Source organism: Anomalospiza imberbis, chromosome 18 (assembly GCF_031753505.1).
Source record: "Anomalospiza imberbis isolate Cuckoo-Finch-1a 21T00152 chromosome 18, ASM3175350v1, whole genome shotgun sequence".
Taxonomy (NCBI): domain Eukaryota; kingdom Metazoa; phylum Chordata; class Aves; order Passeriformes; family Viduidae; genus Anomalospiza; species Anomalospiza imberbis.
In genome coordinates, this window is record NC_089698.1 from 13,845,594 (window position 1) to 13,867,731 (window position 22,138).

At 57.8% G+C, this 22,138-nt stretch overlaps 1 protein-coding gene and 1 long non-coding RNA gene across 3 annotated transcripts in view; both read left to right on the plus strand.

Moving 5' to 3' along the window:
* Positions 1–22,138, plus strand: part of LOC137484980 (uncharacterized) — a 344,848-nt gene that overhangs the window by 321,269 nt on the left and 1,441 nt on the right. The gene's annotated exons all lie outside the window — the stretch shown is intronic.
* SCARF2 (scavenger receptor class F member 2) lies at positions 549–21,517 on the plus strand. Of its 2 annotated transcripts, XM_068209225.1 has the most exons (12): positions 854–934; positions 6,131–6,189; positions 7,057–7,099; positions 7,688–7,789; positions 8,094–8,613; positions 8,711–8,929; positions 9,313–9,441; positions 11,784–11,887; positions 11,961–12,078; positions 13,470–13,591; positions 17,734–17,886; positions 18,197–21,517. In XM_068209225.1, the coding sequence occupies exons 5-12, from the start codon at positions 8,132–8,134 to the stop codon at positions 19,399–19,401; spliced, it is 2,532 nt and encodes an 843-aa protein (XP_068065326.1). In that variant the 5' UTR covers positions 854–934; positions 6,131–6,189; positions 7,057–7,099; positions 7,688–7,789; positions 8,094–8,131; the 3' UTR covers positions 19,402–21,517. The 2 variants fall into 2 exon arrangements, with proteins under 2 accessions (XP_068065325.1, XP_068065326.1); XM_068209224.1 differs by lacking the exon at positions 7,057–7,099 and having other exon boundaries at positions 549–934.

Below are 22,138 nucleotides of genomic sequence, written 5' to 3' on the forward strand. Positions count from 1 at the left end.
ACCAGACTGCCAGGACAGACTGACCCTCGGGTCTTTGGGCACCCACGACTGTGGGACCCCTGAAGCTACTGGAATCACAGGTCAGACAGATCTCAGGGCTGTTGTGCATCTCAGGCTGCCGGATCCCAGATACGGCCAGAGCCTGGGACTGCCAGACCTCCGGGACAGTCAAAACCCGCAGCTCACCCTCGGCTGTCAAAGCCCTGGAGCTGCTGGATCCCGGGATAGCCAGAGCCCGGGGACCATCAGACTGCTGGGGACTCCCGGGGCTCTGAGGCTTCCAATCCGCCGTGACAGCCGATCCCCGGTGCTATCGGTTCGCGGTTCCAGTGGCTCCACACCCCGAGCCACTGGACTCCCAGGACTCCCGGGAGCTGCTGGACCCCCGGGCTGCGCTGGAAGCCAGGACTCCGCATCCTCCCATTCCCCCTCGGGGACCCTCCCCGATTTCGGCGGCGCTGCCCACCCGGTGGAGCCTCTCGGGGCCGTCGGGGCGGCGCTGCCCGGGGCCGGGGCGGCGGCGGCAGCGGCCCCCGGAGCCTGGCCCGCCGTCAGGGGAACCAATGCGGAATTTCCTGGCTGGCGGCGGAGCCCCTCCCGCCGCTGCAGAGAGGGGCGCGGGGGAGGCGGCGGCGGAGCGATCGCAGCGCGGCTTCCGCCCGCCGAGCGGCAGCGGAGACCGGCGGGGATCGGGGCGGGCGGGGACCGGGAGCGGCGGAGCCGGGGCGGGGGCGCAGCGCCCGGCCCTGGAGGGGCTGTGCCGGGTCCGGCTGGGCCCCGTCGCTCCGCCGCTGATGGCGGCCCGCGGACTGCGGCCGCCCCGGCGCGCCCGGGCCGGGGCCGCGCTGCTGCCGCTGCTGCTGCTGTCGGTGCTGAGCCGCGGAGCCGCCCAGGAGCTGAGCCCCCGCGGCAGGAACGTCTGCAGGGCCGGCGGGTAGGAGCGGGGGCGGGCAGGTGTGCGGGGCGGGACGAGACCCCCAGCGCCGTGCCGGGGCCGGGGCCGAGGCCACGGGACGGGACGGGCTCGCCGGTCCATCCCCCATCCCGGGCAGCCGCGGCGCTGGGCGCCTTCCAAGACAAAGTCCGTCCTGTGCGCGGCTGAGGCGGGGGGAGCCGGCGGCGGGGAGAGCGTGAGGAGCTGAGCCCGAGCGGGGCCAGGGACGTGGAGGCTGGTCCTGATCCCCGGGGGACTCTGGCGAACCGGTCTTGGATGTCTCCGGAGCCAGTCCTGGATGCCGGGGGCCGATTCTCTTGTAGGGAGCTGGGTTTGGGTGTCTCTGGGGATGGAGTCGTGAGAGGGACGGAGGGCAATCCTCCATCCCTGGGGCAGGATCTGCGCTGGGGAGCCTGTCCTGGGTGTCTCCAGGGATCCGCGTTACCCTGCTGACCCTGATCTGGTGGGATACAGGATGCTCTGGGTATCATGGTGAAGCTGCCCCAGGTTGCTGGGGATTGTGGAGTTGGCAGCCCCAGGACCCTCGTGCTTGGCTTCAGAAAGTGGGTGCTGGCACTGTCTAGCTGTCCCGGGGGTCATATCCTGCCTACTTATCTGGGGGCAGGGTCTCAGGAGGTGGCACTGACTTGTCCCGGCTCCCAGCGTGTCCCACAGGTCCCTTTGCAGAGCATCACCTCAGCAGAGCTTCTCTGCAGTGCTCAGGCTCGGTCTGCCCAGGCTCCTGGGCCAGGCTGGCCCCAGCAAGAGGGGAGAGAGCCCACAGCCGCTGCCTCCCGCCAGGGAGACCTGGATCCCCTGCGCTTGATGGGGGGGCCAGGCCATAAATGCACCTTTACATCTCGCCTGTGAGGTCAGACGAGTCCACAAGGAAAACATGTGCTTCGAGCGAGAGGGGCCGCATAATGGCTCCATTCAGCAGGGCCACAGGGCGCTGGTGCCCCCTCCTCAAATTACAGGCGGAGTTTCCTAAGGAGGCATTTTATGAGCCAGAGCGGCCGCAGCTCCCACCGGAGCTGTTCCTTGACAGCAGGGAGCCGTCCCTCCTCGGCTGCCCATCGTGTGCACAGCAAAGCTGCTGCCTCATCTTGGGCTGGCAGAGGGAACTTGAGTAGTGTCCCCACCCTGTTCCTTGTATGCTGCCCCACGTGCTGGGGATGAGGTGTCTGGCTTCTCCCCCGTGCAGAAGGACACCCTCATCCCCACTGGATGAAGGTGGGGGAGGTGCTGCACCAGCACCACAGGGCTCGGACTCCCTCACTGTGCCACCCGTGGCTGCCATGGGCTATGCAAGAGGCACTGGCTGTTGAGTGGGTTGGTTGTGTCCATCCTCTGGCAGGACTGGGGCCTCAAGGCAGCCTAGGAGCTGGGGATGGTAGGGCAGAGACAGTCCCTAGGAAGCTCAGATGATGTTTGCATCATTTTCTATCCCTCACCCTTCTGCAAACCCTTCTTCCCTCTCCACCCACTCACTTGGCACCCACCCCCATCACTGCTGTGTACAAAGAACAGGGAGGACCCCCCCATATGTTACCATCCAAACTCACCCCAGTGGCCCCAAGGCCCTGGTGCTGCAGATCCTGGGGCCGGGGGCAGTGGGATTGGAGGTGGCCTTGGGAGGAGGTCCCTATGTCCTCCACCCAAGGCTGTTGGAGCTTGTTGGACCCTTACCTCTGCAAAGCCCATCCAGACATCCTGTGGAGATGCCACCATAGGTTTCAGAGGGCTCAGGATTGTGTGACTTCTTAAGACCTGGCTCCCAAGTAGAAATTCAAGGAATAATTTAGGGCAGAAGAAATGGGCATATTTGGAGCTCTTTGGGGTTTTGTGTTCTAAATTCAACTTGTCCTTAAATTTGAAGTTCTTTTATATGTGGTTTCCCATTGGTATAACCAAAGGTGCCAGTGGTGACAGCCTGGGCACTGCTTTGACCCTGTCCTGCTCTCTTGCTAACACTCTCTTTTCCAGTCTCTGGTCTTCAATTTTATTTCTCTGCTTGAAGGGTTTCTATTTATGCCCATGATCCTATTCCTGCCTGCCCTGGGGATATCTGTCTGTCTGTCTGCACCCTGAGGCTGGGGTCGGAGAGCTGCAGCTGGCAGCAGCTGGGCAGTGCCAGTGCCTGGGACCCAGTTGTCCCAGGAACACTGTGCCAGCTGGGTGGCACCAAGAGATGGGTGACACAGAGGAAGATTAGCACTGGGGTTAGGAGCAGCAAGGCAGGGATGGAGAAGCACTGGGGATGGGGAGGGTGTCAGTGGTTCTCTGAGCACCAGGAGTATGCTGGGTGTCTGCAGGGCTCCTTTGCAGCTCCATCCACTGGGCTGAGCTGGGTGGTCTCACATGGGACCAAATGCAGCAGCTCCCAGCTGAGCCCCAGAGTCTTGTTCCTGCTTTTAGGGATGTGAGCCTGCTCCTTATTGTTCAGGGCAGGCTGTGCTGGTCTGACTGAGGAGGCACCCCTCCTGCCTCAGAGGCCTCTCTGTAGCCATTGGTAAAGTGATTTCCAGGAGCAGCATGGGATACTAATCCACAAGAAAAATATTCTACCTCTGTGAAAAGCCCGTGATCATTAGCTGAGATCCCAGTGTTGCTCAGCATGAGCAGGATGTGGCTATGGCTCAGCAGCAGGGCTAGCATGGAGGACTTGTCCCTGCAGGTGACAGCTCCAGCTCTGCACACAGCCCACTCCTTTTCCTCCACATCAGCTGAGGTCTCAAGCCCAGGCCACAGCTCAGAGGCAGCTTTTCATTGTTTTTTTCCCAGCATTTATATTGCTTTGAAGGAAAGAAAGTATTTGCAGAGTGGACGTTTGAAGTGTCATATCCGTGTGGGTCAGGAGCGAGCTTTTAAATACATTTCTCAGTTATCCTTTTCCAGTGGTCAGGGGACACATGGAGCAAGCCCTTTGTCACGGAGCTGTGGCCATGAAACATCTTTTAATCCCCCACCCTGATGAGCATTGGTGACCTGCAGCCAGCACTGACACTCTGTGGGCTGGCTGTGCTGGGACCCACTGGGAGCAATGGTTTCCCAGTGTCACATCTTGGCTACCTCTCCTTGCCACAGGACCAAGTTTATTTGTTGTCAAAGCTGCTGATAAATGAGATGGGTACTGAGCAGGGTGTAAGAGGCCATCAGCAGGCTCAGGGAAGAAGAGATTAGCTATCAGGGAATAGATAAACTCAAATCCTGTGAGATGGTGGGCTGGCTCCCAGCTGGAGGTAGTTGTGGTGCTGCTCACCTCCTCCAGCTCATGGCAGTTTTTCCCTCCTGCCACCATGTCCCAGTAACTCCCAGCTTCCCACCATCAGCTCATCACAAAGGATACTTTTTGGCACATTTCCTGTGATGCCTGTTTTGGTGGCCAGGCTGGGCTGTTGGAGGCATGTTTCCCAGGTGGAAGGGTTTCCTCTTACAAACCTGTGATGCTTTCATTCTAAAAGCCACCAAACTGAATTTCTAAAGGCTGGACTGGTGAAAGCAACCCCAGGTGCAGCAGTGAGGCTTTGGCCATGCCATGGGAGGGCAAGAGCACCATGGACCCTTCTCCACCTCTGCCTGGGTATCCCAGCACAGCTGGCAAAGCTTTTTGGGGGGCACAGCCCAAAGCCTCTTGCAGAAAAGGACCTTGTCTACAGCCTGCCCAGTTCTCAGGAAGGTGATTTGGTGGTTGGCCCCCCTTTGCCATTAACCCCTCGCATGCTCTGCAGGAGCAGAGCCCCCCATTGAGCCCTGGGGTCCCTGTAGGGGGGTGTTTGTGCTGCTGCCGTCGCAGCATCTTGGGGCTGCTTCCACAGGCTGCATAGATGGAGCTATTTTGGGCTCCGGCTGCAAGGCATTTTTTCCAGGCCTTGAATCATTTTTGTGGTTCTTTTCTGCCTCCTTTCCAATTTTTCACTGTCCGCCCCGACAAGGGGGACACGGTGCTCCTGGCTGGGGCGTGGGTGCTGCCCTGAGGGCCGGGGAGGGAGCAGCAGCCCCAGGACCCCGCTTTGGCCACGGCGCCGCTGGCAGCTCTCGCCCCGATGGATGAGGCGGTCTGGCAGCCAGACGTGGTCCTGTGACTGCGCTGGGTTTCAAGCGAATACTTCCTCACTGTCTCCTCCTCTTCTGCATTTGTTACATATAAAGAGGAAAAGGGAAAAAAAAAAAAAAAAAAAAAAAGCCAGATGCATTCCAGGCTGCACCGCCAGACCAGCCCGGGTGAAGTTTTCCTTGACTGCAGCATCCGCCTGGGCTGCTTGTGACCCTCCAGCATTGCTCCCTCGCCTGTGGGACCAGGCGGTGTGGGTCACCCCAAGGATGAGTGGGTGGCTCCAGGGATGAGCAGGGATTTCTGTGGGGTCATGGGGAGTGTACTCCTCACCCCTAACTGCCGCATCACGAGCCCCAGACATTTGCCTTGGGGGGGGGGTCTGGGTGAGATGTCCCCACGTGTCCCTTCCCAGCAGAGAACTGAGCATCCCTGGCTGAGCCTCTGTGTAGGTCTGAGCGCCTATCCTGATCAAGCTTGTGCCAAAAATGTCCTGCCTGATGATCCTGTGCCTGGTAGTCCCTGGAGGTGGTGGCACTCCAGGACTCTCAAGAGCTCAGGGACACATTCCAGCTGCCTGCAGTTGGCCTCCTCGTCCTTCTACATAGGGACATTCCCTGGGAGCTGGCTGTGTTCCAGCTATTCCAGCCAGGTGCTTCCAGCCTGCCTTTGGGGCTCCAACCCCAGGCCACAAAGCACCAAGTCTGCAATTTAAATCATGTTTTCCCCTGGGACATTTAGAACCTTTCCTTTTTTCCCAGCTCTTTTTTTTTTCTTTCTTTTTTTTTCTTTTTTTTTGGGGGGGGGGGGTGGGTCCTTTGGATTTTTTTTTTATTGTGGAGGTTGCAAACACGACTTTTGCTTTTTCATCACTCCTTATTAATGGGAAAAAAACTGGTCCTGTTCTTATTCCTAGCATCACCTTAATGGCTGGTGGGGTATCCATGGGATCCTCCAGCAGATCCATGAACTTTCTGTGTGCTGGAGGAGGAGCCAAGAGCTCTCCTTCCCCTTTGGAAGTGCAGAAACGCCCAGCAGAACCTCTCACCACCATGGCTTCAGTGCTCCTGGTGGGTTTTTGGGAAGTTCCAGGACTATCTGAGGGTTGTAACTATTTGTGATGCTTTTTTTTATCTCTGCAGCTCCTCAGTTCTCGTGTGCTGCCTGGGATGGAGGCAACAAGGGAGCGAGTGTTTAATAGGTAAACACCAGCATTTTGCTTCATTGGGCTCTGCCCATCCTTCACTGAGCCTCACCACCACTGTCAGGGGCCACCTTAATGTTTCCTGTGGCTGGGACCCCCTGTCCTGGGGACCTGCCTCCCTGCAGTGCCCCAGGCCAGCACCGAGTGGATGGAATGGGTGCTCAGCCCCAGTGTCAGGGAGCACAGAGCTGTGGGGGTTTCTTTCCTTACCAGTCTGAGGACTTGGGGATGCTGCTCGGGGTCCTAAGGGACAGTGAAGTGTCCCCGAGGGTGAAGGTGCAGCTGCAGGGATGGGACTGAGATTCCCCACAGATGCTGCAGCGACGTGGGGACCTGAGCCAGAGCTAGCAGTGAAGCCAAAGCTGCCCAGACCAGGCACGTGGTCTCTCATGGCCTCCCTGGGAAGAGGCTGCTGAGGCTGCCAAAGACCACTAAGCTTGGACTGGGGCTGTAAAAGGTGTCAGCTCTTAACTGGGGGCCACAGTGAGCCCAGCATGGATGTTCAGCATGAAACCCTGGGAGCATTGTTCCCTGCATTGCCACCAGAGTGAAGACAGCTGCTTTGGGGCTCCCCCAGTCTCAGCTGGCCACAGGGCTCATCACACCCCAGGAGAACTGGAGGTGGTGTTTTGCAGCTGGGACCAAAGCCCACATAACCAACTAACCCACTGTGCATGAGCCCTGTAACCACTCGCTGCATGTGTTGGGAATGGGATGTGGCCTGTTTGGAAGGGAGAAGGACAGGATCTGGCAGGACAATGGGGGGAGGATGGTCCCACAGCAAGCTGTTCCCATCTCCTGCCCCCGAACCTGCTCTAACCTTTAGACTCACTGCTCCTAACCTGTGTAATCTGTCTATTTTAGGGGTTTCTATAATATCCATCAACATAGGTCTAACAACTCCCAGGTAAGGTGGCTGGGATGGGTGGTTGTCTCTCCCTGTCCCAGTGCCTAAGGAAGTTTGTCCAGGGTGGTGTGGGATCTGCAAGTGCTGCCTGCATCACATCCTATACTTGTCTGGCTCCAGGCATCAGTCTCAGCATGAGGTCCCCTCAGCAGGAGAGGGGCTGGTGGCCTTTGGGGGCAGGTGGCCACATGGGAGAGGCAGTGCTGGGATGGCAGTGCCCACAACCCCTCTACTCCATGTCCCCTTCTCCCCTCTAGCAATGCGGAGGTGAGCAAGGGACAGCACCGTTGGGTGCAGCCTCTGGCAGGGATATGGCTTGGCTGGGTGGCAGGAGGCTGGTGGCCAGGATGGGTGGCATCCTATCTGGGTGGCAGAGATGGAGCTGAGCTGGGTGACAGGAGGCTGGTGGAATTTTTCTGGAAAGGGGCCCATCCAGCCCAGGCATCTGCTTGCCAGGATGGTCACAGTGCCACAGCTCAGCAGCACTCAGAGGGTCACTGCACAGCCCTTTTTCTGCTCTGGGGGGGCCTGGGGGGCTTTAGGGAGCAAGCACTGCTACTCATGCCTGCTGTCTGCCCATCTGTCCAGCCGTGTGCGAGGGGAACTTCACCTGCAAGGAGAACGAGGTATGCGTCAGGCCCGGCGAGTGCCGCTGCCGTCACGGCTACTTTGGTGCCAACTGCGACACCAGTGAGTACTGGCGGGTGCCTTTGTGTCCTGAGGGGGTACACCGGGGTGGACCCGGCTCATCCTGGGGTGACTTTCCAGAGCAGATCATCAGGGATGGAACTTCTAGCTCTGCCCTTGCCGTTCGCCTGGCTGTGTTTCCCAGGGCATTGTCCCCTTGCCAGGGTTTCCTCTTAGATACAGTGCACTGGGGAGAGGAGAGGGAGGACTGTGGTCAGGAGGTGCTGTTGGGACTGGGGGTCTCCTCTGGTGTCTGGCGTGGGCTTGTCCCTTTGGGCAGTGGTGAGACTGATGGCTCTCCCCACAGAGTGTCCCCGGCAGTTCTGGGGTCCCGACTGCAAGGAAATGTGCACCTGCCATCCCAATGGGCAGTGCGAGGACGTGACAGGCCAGTGCACCTGCAACCTCAACCGCTGGGGCCCCAAGTGCGAGAACATCTGCCTCTGCAAGCACGGCAAGTGCGACCAGAAGACGGGCAAATGCACCTGTGAGCCCAACTGGTGGGGCCCACAGTGCTCCAGCTCCTGCTACTGCAGCCACAACTCCCAGTGTGACCAGCAGACAGGCAACTGCCTGTGCCAGCCTGGTTGGTGGGGCCGTGGCTGCAACAACCAGTGCTCCTGCAACAACTCGCCCTGCGAGCAGTTCACGGGGCGCTGCCAGTGCCGGGAGAGGACCTTCGGGCCTCGCTGCGACCGCTACTGCCAGTGCTACAAGGGCAAGTGCAACCAGGTGGACGGGACCTGCACCTGCGAGCCAGGCTACCGGGGCAAGTACTGCCGCGAGCCGTGCCCGGCCGGCTTCTATGGCCAGGGCTGCAGGAGGCGGTGAGTGACCATCCCTGCTGGGTCTGATCCAGCACTGGTGGGAGGTGGCAGCAGAAGGATTTGGGGTGTGCTGGGTGATGGGTTCCCCTCGTTGCAGGTGTGGGCAGTGCAAGAGCCTGCAGCCATGCACCGTGGCCGATGGGCGCTGCCTGACGTGTGAGGCGGGCTGGAATGGCACCAAGTGCGACCAGCCCTGCTCGCCCGGCTTCTACGGAGAGGGCTGCGAGAAGCTCTGTCCCCCCTGCAAGGATGGCCACACCTGCAATCACATCAATGGCAAATGCTCCCACTGCAACCCGGGATGGATTGGAGACCGGTGAGTGCAGCTGGGTGCAGCATTGGGTTCTGGGAGAGCCGTGCCTGGCTTCGCTGATTCTCCTAGGCAACAGGGTCACTGAAGGGTTTTGCAGCCCTGGAACTGATCCTGGGCACAAGAGTTTGCAGAAGAGCATCTCAGCTTGAAAGCTGAGCCCCACTGCAAGCATCCAGGGTTCAAGGGGCACAGGGCAGGGGTCTCACAGACTCCCTCTAGTTCCATGGCCGTGTCAGTGGGCTCAGTCCGTCCCTGTACTCCTCTCCTGGCTTCAGAAACCACTAGCCACCACGGTGATATTCAGCACTGTCTCCGTGCATGTGCAGGGATGCTGGAGGTCCCCAAGCGCCATGGGTGCTTCAGCCACTTCCCCTCATCCCTCCCAGGTGTGAAACCAAGTGCCGGAACGGGACATATGGGGAGAACTGCGCCTTCGTCTGCAACGACTGCGTCAATGGCCAGTGCCACTTCGAGACTGGGCAGTGCCTCTGCCACCCTGGCTCCCATGGCACATAGTAAGTGAGGCACTGGTGAGCATGCCTGGGGGCACCTCATGGCTACAGGCGATGCTCAGGCACCTCTTACCCCCTTGTGCCCTATGCTGTTGCCATCTGAGAGGTTTCCTGCAGTGGAAGCGCTGATGGGTGATAGTTCGGATGATTTGGTGAGCAGAGTGGGAAGGACAAGCTCACAGAGCAGCAAAGGGTGTTGTGCTTTAGAAAAGGCCTGTTTGGAAATAACAAATCAACAAAAAGTGGTGGTTTGGTGGGGGTTTTTAAGTCCAGGGTGGACTTTCTATCCAAAACCAGAGAGAAAACCACATCACAGAATAACAAGCCTCACAGGCATGGCATCCTTGCGGGGATCCCGCTTAAAGCTCTGCTTCTGGCTAGGGTCTTCCCCAGGCTTCCTCCTTCCCCCACTCCAGGGACATAAGGGCCATCGAGGGTCTGCTCACATCCCTGGGTAGTTTTTCCCAGCATGGGACTGAAATATTATTTGAAAATATGAGGAAAGCATTTTCCACCCAGCCGGGACAGAGAGCTCTCCCAAGTCTTGCCGTGTGGTACTCAGGTTTTCCTAGCAATTAACAGAGGGTGACAGCAAAGATGGGGATTTGGAGCTGGCATCTTGCCTATGCTGGCATTTCACTCAGGGCATAAAAACAGGGAGCATTTGCATTTTGGGAGGTGGTATTGTGGGGCATTGCCAACCATTTGTGGTGCTGGAACAGCTGCTGAACACTGGCACCAGTTTAGGATGCCCAGCCTGGGCATCGTGGCCACCTTTGGTAGCACAGGCAGAGGTGAGAGGGTCTGAATGCTCCTTGGGGGGTGTGGTGATGCCTTCGGCACAGCACCAGAGGGCAGAGTGTGGATTAACCTGTTCTGGTGGGGATGGGGGATGCTCGGGATGCAGCCTTGGTGCTGTAACCTTGAGCTGAGCTGTGCCAGGCAGTGCAGTCAGGCAGGCTCAGGAACGTTCTGGGTGCTCAGGCAAATCCCTATGACTATATCCAAACCAGTGTTTTTGTCAGAAGGGTACAATTTTGCTAAAAAGGGGATTTCTGCAATGAAAGCACAAGCAACATCTTTGCCATACAGCATGTCCTCTCATCTCCGTGTCAGGAGGAGGCTAAAGGAGCAGCTGCTAAAATATTTATGTGTGCACAAAGTGCTTTATCTTCTCTGTCTTTCCCAGAAGTGTCAGGACTCTCCTGGAAAAAATCACCCTCCTCTGCTCTCCCAAAATCTCAGCTTGGGGCTGATCTGTGGGGCCAAGTTGTGGAGTGAGAGGTTTGGCCTTGCTGGGGGACTATCCCTGCTCCTGTTCTGCTTCTTTAGCTGCCCAGTGCAGCACGGCAGACACAGAAGCTCGGCACCCATCCTGACAGGCACATGATGGGCACATGACAGGCACACAGCAGGCACAAGGCTTGGCCAAGGTGGCACTTTGCAAGTTGTTGGAGTGTGAAATGGGCTGAGCCGCCTCGGGGCACAGTGCCCAGGACTGGGGGCAGCTGTGTCCCCAGGGGAGTGGGTTTGGTCTAGGGCCCACTGGCTCCTTCCTGCTGCAGCCAATCCAGCTGGGATGCAGCTGGAGGAGGCTTTGGTGCCCAGCAATGCTGCCAACATCTCCCAGCTCCAGCTGGGTCCTGCTCTGGGATGCCTGGCCCATGGCTGGAGAGGCAGCTTGGGATGGATCCGCTAACACCATGTTTTCCATGCTCAAGCCCTTGAGTATTGTGGATTGGTGCCCATTTATGTGTGTCCCCATAATCTCTGTGACAGCATCAGGAAGTCATTTTACCAGCAGTGGAGATTTGGCACCAGGCATAACCAAACTGGAAGGGTCTTTGGGCTGTTCTGTTGTTTTTCCTTCTTGGAGGCAAAAAAAAAAAAAAAAGTCAACCTGGGCACTTTCCCAGCTTGTGGCCACTGTGGCTCTGCCTGGCTTGGTGGGGGGTGGGGCTTGGGATGCCACGGCCACATCACCACAGAGCTGAGCTGGAATCCCTGTGTGTGATCTCAGGATATCTTTAGATGTGACTGCTGGGTTAATGACCTTTCCTAATTACTGTGTCTAATGGTGAAGTGACATGCAGAGAGCAGTAAGAGCGTCTGAGATCCAGCTGGGCTGAATCCCTTGAGTGATGGGCAAAGTCACTGCGTGGGTGATGGGCTCCAGATCCCTGTGGATTAAGGGCTCCCCCAGGGTGCGGAGGAGCTGTGTCAGAGCAAGCTGGAGGAGTGCACCCTGGAATATGGAGGGTTTGGGAGAAGGTGGCAGCCAAGTGGCTCCCACTGTTGTGCCTGGGGTGGGGGATGCACTTCTCTCATCCAGCCCTTCCCTCCAGCTGTAACCTGACTTGCCCTCCTGGACGCTACGGAGCCAACTGTGCCGAAGTCTGCGGCTGTCACGATGGTGCCTGTGACCCCCTGACGGGCGCCTGCCACATGGGTGAGTGCCAGGCACCGGGGCTGGGCTCTGGCACAGGGCTGGTCCCAGGCTGAGCCGCGGGTCTGCCTTGCAGAGGCCAACCAGAGGATGGGGGTGATCGGGGCAGGGGCCCTCCTGGCGTTGCTGCTCATCCTCCTGCTCTCCCTGCTCTGCTGCTGCTGCGTCTGCCGCAAGAAGGACGAAGCCAGCGGGTGAGTGCTGGGGCCAGGAGGGATCTCACCAGGTTGGGAATGCAGAAGATCAGTGGGTTCTGGGATTGACAGGGGGATGCAGAGACCATGCTGGGGCAGCGGTTGTGCAGGGAAACTGAGGCAGAACTGCGCTGCCCAAATAACGCCATGTGGGTACAAGGGTCTGAGCAGTCCTGCTGCATCATCAGGGCTGATGGAGGTACTCAGAGTGAGCCCTTCCAGGGGAACACCTTCCTGCTCTCCCTGATTTTGTCTCTCTCTTGTGGGCCATAATGTCACGGAGACCTGCCAAGTCCCCTCCAGTCACTAGGGTCTGGAGCTGATCTGCAGAGGGGGCCCTGAAAACAGCAAGGGCTACACAGCACAGCCAAAATCCCCATAACAAATCCCTGGGCAAAGGGATGAGGCCTGGGGGACAGGGGGGATTCTGACTGTCCCACATGAGGATGGATTATCAGAGCTGGGAGGGTGGGTTCCTGCAGCAAGGTCAGGATGCTGACAGCATTTTAGAAGCACCAGGTCAACATCCTCCCTTGAAAATAGGAGTGGGGACAGACCCAAGGCAGGGGGAAAGGTTTGTGCTGCTCAGCAAGGGATGAGAGGGCTGTTGGAGGTCCTCCAGATGTAGAGAAAACCTCCTCGTGCCACCAGCCCCTGCAGAGGAATTTTCCAGAAGCCTCCCCTTGCAGCTCTGTGAGCTCAATCACAGCCAGGCACAGCTGGCTTGGAGAGCCTGCGGGCTGCAGGTAATAATCCTGCAGATAAAGCACAAACCCACCAGGTGAGGAATGGCCTAGGGAGAGGGGGAATGGCTCCAGACAGTTTCCTCTCTCCCAGGGTGCCCAGACCACAGTGTCCCCAGACGGCTGGGTGACCCATGGAGCTGTCACAGCACAGTCCCTTGCAGGGGGTGGTGGGCATGGCACAGGTTCCCTTGAGTCAACTCACAAAGCCACTCACTCCTGTGGCTGTGGAAAATTGCTTGAAAATGTGGCCCCAGGAGGCTTCAAAACCATAGAGCAAATAAAGAGAAGCCACATGTTTGGCTTTGGGTTGGGATGATTTTTTTTTTAAAGATTTGGGGTCTTGACCAGGTGTTGTGGATATTTTGGGGCTGCACTGCCAATGGCTGTGGTTGCATCTATCCTTCCCACCATTCCCTGGCACTGCTCTACATCCTGGTGTGGTGCAAGCTGGTTCCTGGGGCTGGCAGCGACCTCTGTGGTTCCTCAACTCTTTCAGCCTGAGCACACATCTGCCCCATTATCACTCCAAAACCCCTTTGCACTTGCAGCACCCCTGAGCTGCTGCCTCTCTCTGTTGCCCATGAAGGCTGTCCCCACCACAGGACGGGAGCAGTGCCTCTCATAGTGCCATTACCTTTTCTGCAGCTCCAGCCAGGACCCAGCAGCAGCCAAGAAGCCTCCAAGATGTTTGTGTGGGCGGTTCAGTCGGATCGGGATGAAACTCCCACGCATCCCCCTTCGCCGCCAGAAGCTGCCCAAGGTCATGGGTAAGGCACTGGGGTTTGGGGAAGGTGCAGAAAGCCAGGTTTTACTCCTGTCAGGGCAGTAAGTGTGGCTCAGAGCACCTTTTGCAGCCCCAAAGCAGGGTGGTGAGCATGGCAGGGCAGTGCCAGGAGCACACGGATCACTGTGAGCATTTCAATGGTTAGTGTGAGCTGCCTGGCTCGCAGGAGCTCAGCCCTTTCTGTTTGCAGCTTCTAGATCTCCAAGCACATTTTGATTTGTGAGGATGCAAAGGTTGTACCTTGTTCTGGAGCTCTGCTGAGTAGTTTTGGGTTTATTCTCCTGAGGTTCCCCTGGAGAGGAATGATCCCTGTCACTCAGCAAGATGCCTTGTTAGTGCTTTTGGTCCTGAAGTATCCCCCGGAGCCAGAGCATCTGGGCAGACGCCTCCCTCCTGCCATGTGCAGCAGAGTTGAGGATGGAGGGGCAGAGATTTGGGTTGAGCTTCCCACTCAGACCAGACACAGAACTGGCTTGTAGGGAGTTGCTCATACCTGGCAAAGCCCCTGACCTGGCATTGTCAGGGATGCTGGGGACCTTCGGCATCCAGCAGCTGGGGAATGCTGTCCCTTGCATTCTCTGAATTCTCCTTGCAACTCTTCCCAGCATGGAGAGCTGGGGATCTGCTGCAACCCTGTTGACTAAACTTTGTGTGAAGGCAGCAATCTCCACCCTGTGCTGGGATGCACTTCAATCCCAGCCCCCTTCCTGAGCCCAGCACCCCACTGGGCATGCCATGCTGGTGGAACCCCCTGAGCAGCCACATCCTGGCACACAGGGGCTCAGCGTGAGGCTAAGTCCCTCATTCCAGGCAGGACACAGAGGTGACCCCCATCCCTGCACACTATGCACTACCTTCAGCATCCAAGGTGGGAGGATAACCCCTCGCCACGTGGGGCACAGCAAAGCCCTACCTGGAGCAGGGTGTGCCAGGGCCCAAGAAACATTCCTGCTGCAAGGATAACAGAGGATCATACAGGCTGTGTTTGTGGAAGGGGCCAGGGAAGGGCTTGGGGAGGACAGAGGGTGCCTGTGTGCAGTGAGGGCAAGGGGGGCTGCCTACGGGCAGCTGGCAGCAGTCCAGCTGCTCTGTGTACACAGGGCAGCAGTGGCCCCGGGAAAGGCTGAGGGTGCTCAGGATGGTCTCGGGTCCCAGCCCGGCTGGGGCTGTTCCTGGAGTCTGTCACAGAGCTGAGCTGGCATCTCCCTGGAGGGAAAGGCTTTGGTCAGGTCTTGCTTTATCTGGCACAGTGGAGCCCATGTAGGCTCCAGCAGCTCCCAGTCCTACTGTCACGTGGTCTGGCAGTGCCTCCAGCCCCCACTGGGTCTGGGGGCCCCAGGGTGACAGTGCCCTGCTGGGTTGCTGTCTCCCTGATGCCCAGTGACCAGGGTGCCACATCATGACTGTACCTGGTGCTGTGGAAGCCACACCAGGCAGTATCCACCTGCAGAGGCCATTTGTTCCCCACGCTGGTCCTGCCCCAGCAGGGGGGTCCCAGAGTTGCTGAAGTGCCCCATCCCAAGGATCAAGTCAGTGCTGGAGGTGCTCAGGACCTTGTGGGGATGTCACAGTGAAACTGCTGCTGGCTGATGCCCGGGCAGTGGTCACTCTGGATCTGTCCACAGTCCTGGCCATGTGTTTGCTGACACCAGGTTGGATTTTTTCTTCTGGCCTCAAACACCAGTGAACACATGGTAGAACATTCCCAGGTGGGACTGTGGGTCTTGAAGCCCCACTAAAGCTCTTCAGGTGCCTGGAGCCTCAGGTTCCTCCCTCAAAAGCTGCTCCCCAGTTTTGGCATCAGTTCTGGATCCACAGCATCTCCCCAGGGATTGCACCCGAGCTGGCAGCCTGGAGGGCCACACCCTGGGCTCACAGCAGCAGCCATAGCGCCAGCGTTTGGGTACCCCTGTGTGTGGGATTTGCTCATGTCACCCTGAAGATGCCAGGGCTAACTTGAGCCCGGCACCCCACCATGTTTCTTCCCCAAGCAGCAAAGCTCAACCAGCCCCAAGGGTGATGCCAATCATGGGGAGCTTGGCATGAGTGGGAGGGGGTGGCCAAGAGGACTCTGGGATCCTTCTCTCATGGTTCTTCTGCTGCTCTTTTCTGCCTCATCCCAGTCTTGAGACCAGCTGGCCACTGTGCAGGCAGGGCTGGGTTTGTTATTCTGATGCTGTGGCTCCGGGAGATTTTGGGGAGCAGTGAGAGGTAGGGATATGTCGGAAGCATCCACATTTCTCTCATCCCCAACAGCCAGGGAAGAAAAACCCCTGGCAACCATGCTGGAGCCCCCAAGCCTCCCAAAACTTCCAGGTGCACTACATATCCTTATTTTATAATCTGGCTGTGTCCCGGGTCTCACTGGAGTCCCAGAGTCGCCTCGTGGCCGTGAGTCCCAGCCACTCGTCATGCCTCCTCCCAGGAAGCATCTCCCTTCATCCGCTTCCAGACGGCTGCTTTTAATTTTCTCTTTTTGGTTTTTATTACAAGGAAAGCCATGTTGGAGCTGCCGCTTCCCCCTCTCTGGGCCATTTGCTCTTTAAATATCTCTGCTTGGGTTTTTTTTTCTCCTTGCTCCAAGAAGCCAAACTATGCAAGGGTGAGTGTGTAGCACTGCTGTCATTTTAACAGCCCTACATGTCTGAAGCCATATTCCCTAATAAAGGATAAACATTCAAGTGGGCATCCCAATTACACTAAAAGTTATTTTATTGTAAATCAGGGATGTGCTGCAAGATTCAAACAGTCCAGGCAGGCAATTGCAGCATGACTGGGATGCAGTTGGGATGTTCAGTCAAAGGTTAAAAATACCTGGAAATACCCACATACAGCTGGTACCCTCTCTGTTCATGGGGTTTTCATAGAATCACAGAATATCCTGAGCTGGGAGGGACCCACGGGGATCATCAGTGCAGCTCTTGGCCCTGCAAAGACACCCTAACAGTCCCACCCTGTGCCTGAGAGCACTGGCAGCCTTGGGGCTGCCAATTCCCTGGGGAGCCTGGGCAGTGCTCAGCAGCCTCTGGGACCACCCTTTTGCAGCCCTTCATCCAAAGCAAGGCTCTGCCCTGCTTTGGAGGCAGATTATCACTGTCCCAGGAGACAAAAGCCAGTGGAAGGGGATGGGGACAAGTGCATCTACTGCTGCATGGCTCACTGGGAGGATTGGTCCCTTCTCCCAGCTGGGTGCTGCCTCAGTTCTGTGGCTACCCGAGGAGGCTGCTGAAGCTATGGGCACCTGGGGAAGCCCCTCAGGATGTGCTGGGACATGAGCTTATGCAGAAAAAAGCCTTAAAAATTATCAAGCTGAAAAAAAAGGCACTCCAGCCCAGACAACTCTTAACTGCTCATCTTCTCTATTTTGTTTTATTAACACCATTTTTCCTCTGGTGGTTTCTCTCTTCCACTTGGCTTCTCTGTGGGTGGCCCCTTGGCAGAGGGGCAGTTCCAGGGCGTGAAGGGACAGATACTCCTACTCAGCTTCAGAAGGGAAGAAGCTGGCAAAGGGATTGAAAAATGGCAGAATAGGGAAAATGTACATCCCCCTGCTGCAGGCTTCCTTTGATCATCCTGCATCTATGTGCAAAAGCACATGGAAAAGGAAATGCAGTCAGTGATGCTGAAGTGGGAATTAATGGAATTAAAGCCAACAGCTAATTTTCTCCCTAGGAAGGGGACAGTCACAGTGCCAGGACCCTCTTTGCAGTGTGGCTGTGCTGGGTTGCACAGATCATGGGTGACCATCAAGACACTCCTCAAGTTCTCATGGGACCCAGGGTTTGGGTGGCTTGTCCTTCCACCATGTGCACCCTCAATTTGGGCAGCTGGAGTCGAAGATAGATGGAAGTGTGAGGCTTGAACAAACTCTGCTGCCCACAGCCCAAGCATGGGGGGTACTGGTCACCACCACTGCTGGTTGATGCCTTTTGTAGCCACTTGACTGAGGGATCTGGTGGGACTGTGCAGCAACAAGTGTCCCCATGCCTTGGATGCTGTCCCTGTCCCTGACACCCAGCAGGAAGCTGGGCAGTGGAGCTGTGCAGCCTCCCACCCTCCTGGCTGGCAGTGGGGACTGGGGGGTTCAGCAGAACAGGCAATGACAACAGTTCCTTGCCCTCACAGTGGCCCACCATGACCTGGAAAACACCCTGAACTGCAGCTTCATTGAGCCACCCTCTGTAGTGGAGCAGCCTTCCCCATCCTGGTCATCCCGTGGCTCCTTCTCCTCCTTTGACACCACGGACGAGGGGCCTGTGTACTGTGTCCCCCATGAAGGTGAGCAGGATGTATCCCCAGGGGACTTTGGGGACAATACCAGGGGCCTGCTCTATGGAGAGGTGTCACTCTTGCATGGTGGGGACCGTGCAACCCTGGTTCCTGGTGCCCCAGGAAGGAGTGCAGGTTCCAGTCATGCCTCCCATACGGTTTCAGAGCTCCCTCCTCCAGCATTTGCTGCTCCAGGGTTAAGAGCCAGGAGATCTCTGACTGGGAGCCTAACTGGCAGGACACTGTTCTGCAGGAGCATCTCAGTCCTTCCCCTCCTCAGGCGCATCCCACCTGACACTGCTGTGCTCTCTTCCCACAGAGAGCATGGGTGACAGCAGGGACAGAGGGACACCTGCCAGCCCCGGGGACAAGCTGGTGGCCCCAATCAGCGGGGAGGATGCAGGAGAATACACGTTCCTGAAGGAGACGGGCTCTGTCAGAGCTTTCCCGACCGACAGCAGTGAGACACCCCTGCTCAAGTCCTCCGACAGCGAACGCTCCTCCTGCGGCTCGGGGTCGGCTGGCGCCGCGCTCTACGCCAGGGTCGCCCGCCTCTCCAAGCAGTCCAAGGAGGAGGAGGATGCCACTGCGGAGCCCCGCAGCCCCGAGAAGCCGCCATCCCCGGAAAGGACCAAGCCCCGTCCTCCAGACCCGGCCACGAAGCCCAAAGTCTCCTGGATCCACGGCAGGTACAACTCTGGCCAGTCCAACTCGCTGCCGGCACCCAGCCAGTCCCCAGAGCAGGTGGCTGCCCGGTCCGGCAGCCCCGAGCAAGGCCAGGTCTTGGCCAAGAGGAAGAGAAGTCCAAGCGAGACGTCGGCCAACGTGCACGGCAGAGCGGAGGAAAAGGGCGGCGCCCGCAGCAAGGAGAAAGCGCAGAAGCAACTGAAGGAACCTGGCGTCCCCGAGGGCAAATCCAGCCTTTGCGGGGAGCCGCAGTCACCCTCCAAACCCAAGCAGAGGAGCAAAGCCGGCTCGGAGCCCATGGAGACCATCAATGGGGCGGTGCAGAACGCCTTCCGAAAGATGGGTGCCTTCCAACCGGAGCGGCGGGCTGGGGACACCAAGGATGCTTCTTGTAGCCCTGGCACCAGCAAGCCCCGCTCCGAGCCGCTGCATCCCCAGCTGGCCTCCGAGCTGGCCGCCCAACTGAAGGAAAAGACTCAGAGCCTCAACAAGGGGGACGGAGGCATCCGGGTGAACGGGGTCGGTGCCCAGAGGGAGAAGCCCACCCCTCCACAGAAAGCCAAGCGCTCGGCGGCCGCCGGCGGCCAGAAGACCAGCAAACCCTTGCTGCCCACCTCTCCCCATCTGCAAAAACTGATCCCTGCGGCGGCCGAGACGGCAGCCGGGGAGCCCAAGTGGATGGAGAAGCCAAATGCCGGCAGCGGCCAGGATCAGACTCTCCCCACTGAGCAGACAGCCAAGAAAACCCCCATTAAGAAGCCTCCCAGGAAGAAGAGCCGGGAAGCGAGCCTGGAGCCACCCAGGGCAGCTGCTGTGCCTGCTCAGGCAGTGCAGTGACCAGGAACCGGGCACCGGCCCCGCACCGGCCGCATACCAGGAAGGACATTTGCCAGCACAACCAGCGAACGTGGGAGCCGGGACTGGGCTGGGGGCACTGGAAAATCCTTGATTCTCCCTTTACCCCCCTCCACCTCACTCATCCCCCTTTCTGCCTTAGTCCCCCCTGCCCTAGGACCCGGTTCCTTCATCTGTGCCCTACTCCTGCTCTCTGCCCGGGTCTCAGCTCGCCCGCCCTCTCCGCGCAGGGCGGGACCGCAAGGAGCCGGTCCAGCCGCCACCCCGGGGGGCTCTGTGTGTGGCGTCCCTCCCCCCCACACACACTTTTTTTGTAGCAGTATTATCGACCGCATAAGCAGCGCTTGTTGTACTAGACGTGTCCACGGTATATTCTGCAGTAACCGAGCCGCTCGCTTCCCGTGCTCCACCGGTCTCTCGGGGTTGCGGAGCACGGGAGAGGGAGGGAGCTGCTGCTGCTCAGTGCCCTGGGCAGTGCCAGAGATGTGCCCCACATCCATCGCTGGCAGCAGCTCTCCTGCCCCGGTGCCCTCCAGGCACAGCTCTCCACTGCCGGTGCATGCCGGAGTGGGGTCGAGCTGGTTTCGACCGATGCCACCTTCCCTCCCCTCCACCCCGGCGCTGCTCCTGGCCAGGAGGAAGCACTATTTATGGACGGAGGTGGACGCCCTTCGGGTTCCTGCATCCCATCCAATGGAGTTGGAGGGATTAGTTTGGTATGAGAGAGCCTGGCACCTCTGCAGAGCGCTTTCCTAATAAAAATGTATTATTCCGTAGGTGGGTGCCATTGATCCCTGCCTTCCCGTGGGTGTGCAACATGCCCAGCCTTTCTTGGGTGCTACCTGGTCCTGAGTGGGATGCAGTGTGGAGATGGATGACCTTGCAGCAGTACAGGCAGGTGGTAACAACCAGCAGACAGGGTGGAAGGCAGGTCCCCACTAGGGCTGCTGCTACACATGCTCACCTGGCATCAGAGATGTGCTCTGAGGACAAGGTGAGGAGCTTCTCTTCCCCCAGTATCTAGCATTGTCCCAATGGCTTACTGGTCCCATGGTCGGACACTCCTCAGTGTAGCCTGGGTCAGACCTTGAGGTTCAAGAGAGCTCTGGCTACTGAGCAAAGAGAGCCCACCCCTGGGTGCTCAGGGTGCTGGGACACAAATGTGGGGGGGCACAGGAGCCCAGGGGCTGCTAGCCCTGTCAGCATTTGGGGTCTTCACACAGCCCCAGGCAGGATGCTGCCAGGGGACAAGGCTGGGACAAGCCCAAGGACAGCCCAGAAGCTGAGGCTTCTCCCACACAGCTTCTGCCCAAGATTCCTAAGCAGGACTCTCCCTGACATTAGAATTGGGGCTGTCTGCTTCCAGGGCAGCCTGGAGCATTGGTGCCCACCACTGAGCTATCCTGAGCTGTTCCCACAGTGGGGGTTGATGTCCCAGAAGACCACCAGACCAAAAGGTCAACCACAGCAATCTCAGAGGTGATGGAGGCAGCTGGTGAGCAGCAGAATGAGATGAGACCACATGGAACCAGGACTGCAACCAGCCCATCACAACACTCAAGAGAGGATGGGGCTCTGGCCCACAGCTGGGCATGGCTCAGCATTGTGTAGCTGGAGCCAGCACACAGTACCTGACACTGGCTGGAGAAGCATCATCACATAACACAAAGCTGAAGAATGACATCACAGCATTGTTTCACAGGCTTCTGGTCATCTTTCAGAGTTCCTTCACTCTCCCTCCCCTTTCCTTCAGGTTTTGTTTGGGAAGATGAAGGAAAGCAGCTGAAACTAGTCCTGAGACATCACACAGTGCAGAAAAAATGAGTGGATGAATGAGCTTAATGTCACCAGATACAAAACAGAGAAAATCAAGAGAAAAATTGAGACACTGAATCCATGAGACCTGGGATGGCATCCAAGCCCCTCTTTCCACCACGGAGGCTGTTGTTGGACAAAGGCTGTTGTTGGAAGAGGCTTCCAAGACACTCAGATTAATAACTACTCACAGGTTAGTAAAAGAGAAGTAAAGGAGTTGAACCAGGCAATAAAAGTGCAAAATTAAATACAGTTTAAGAGGCAAGGTTTGTCACAGACACCACATGGTCCTTATACCCATCTCTTCATGTCAGTGTAAAGAGCACTCAGCAGAGCCACTCGTGATGATCATGATGGAGGCCCAGGAAGGTGAATTTGGGAATTGCCTCAGCCTCCTCTTGGGTCACTTTCTTGCTCATGCAGGCAGCAAAGCTGGGGCTGGTGCCTCAGCAAATCTGGGCACTGTAAGCTCTCCCTGGTCCTCAGGCTATCCTGGCACAGCCGAGGACCACCCAGGCATAAGCCCATCCATGGGCTCCAATCACAGTCCGAGCCAGCCAGAGGAGGGCCTGCAAGGGAGCAACCTATGGATAAATGCAAAAACCCCATGTCACAGACAGGCAGGCAGGTCACCAGAGGCTCCAGGCCAACTGTCACATCAGGGTGGCTGTGGCAATATCAGGCGAAGTCTTGGGATTCTCCAAGGGTGGAGATGCCCCAGCTCTCTTTGACTGTTCCAGGATCACTCTCCTGAGAAGGAATTTTATTCCAAGATTGAACCTGAATCTTCCAAGCTTCAGTTGGTGACTGTTTATCCCATTGCATCATTCAGCACCACCAAGAAGGGTTCAACTTCCTCATGAAGCTATGTTAGGGGAAATTTAAGCTGATTAACAGGGATTAA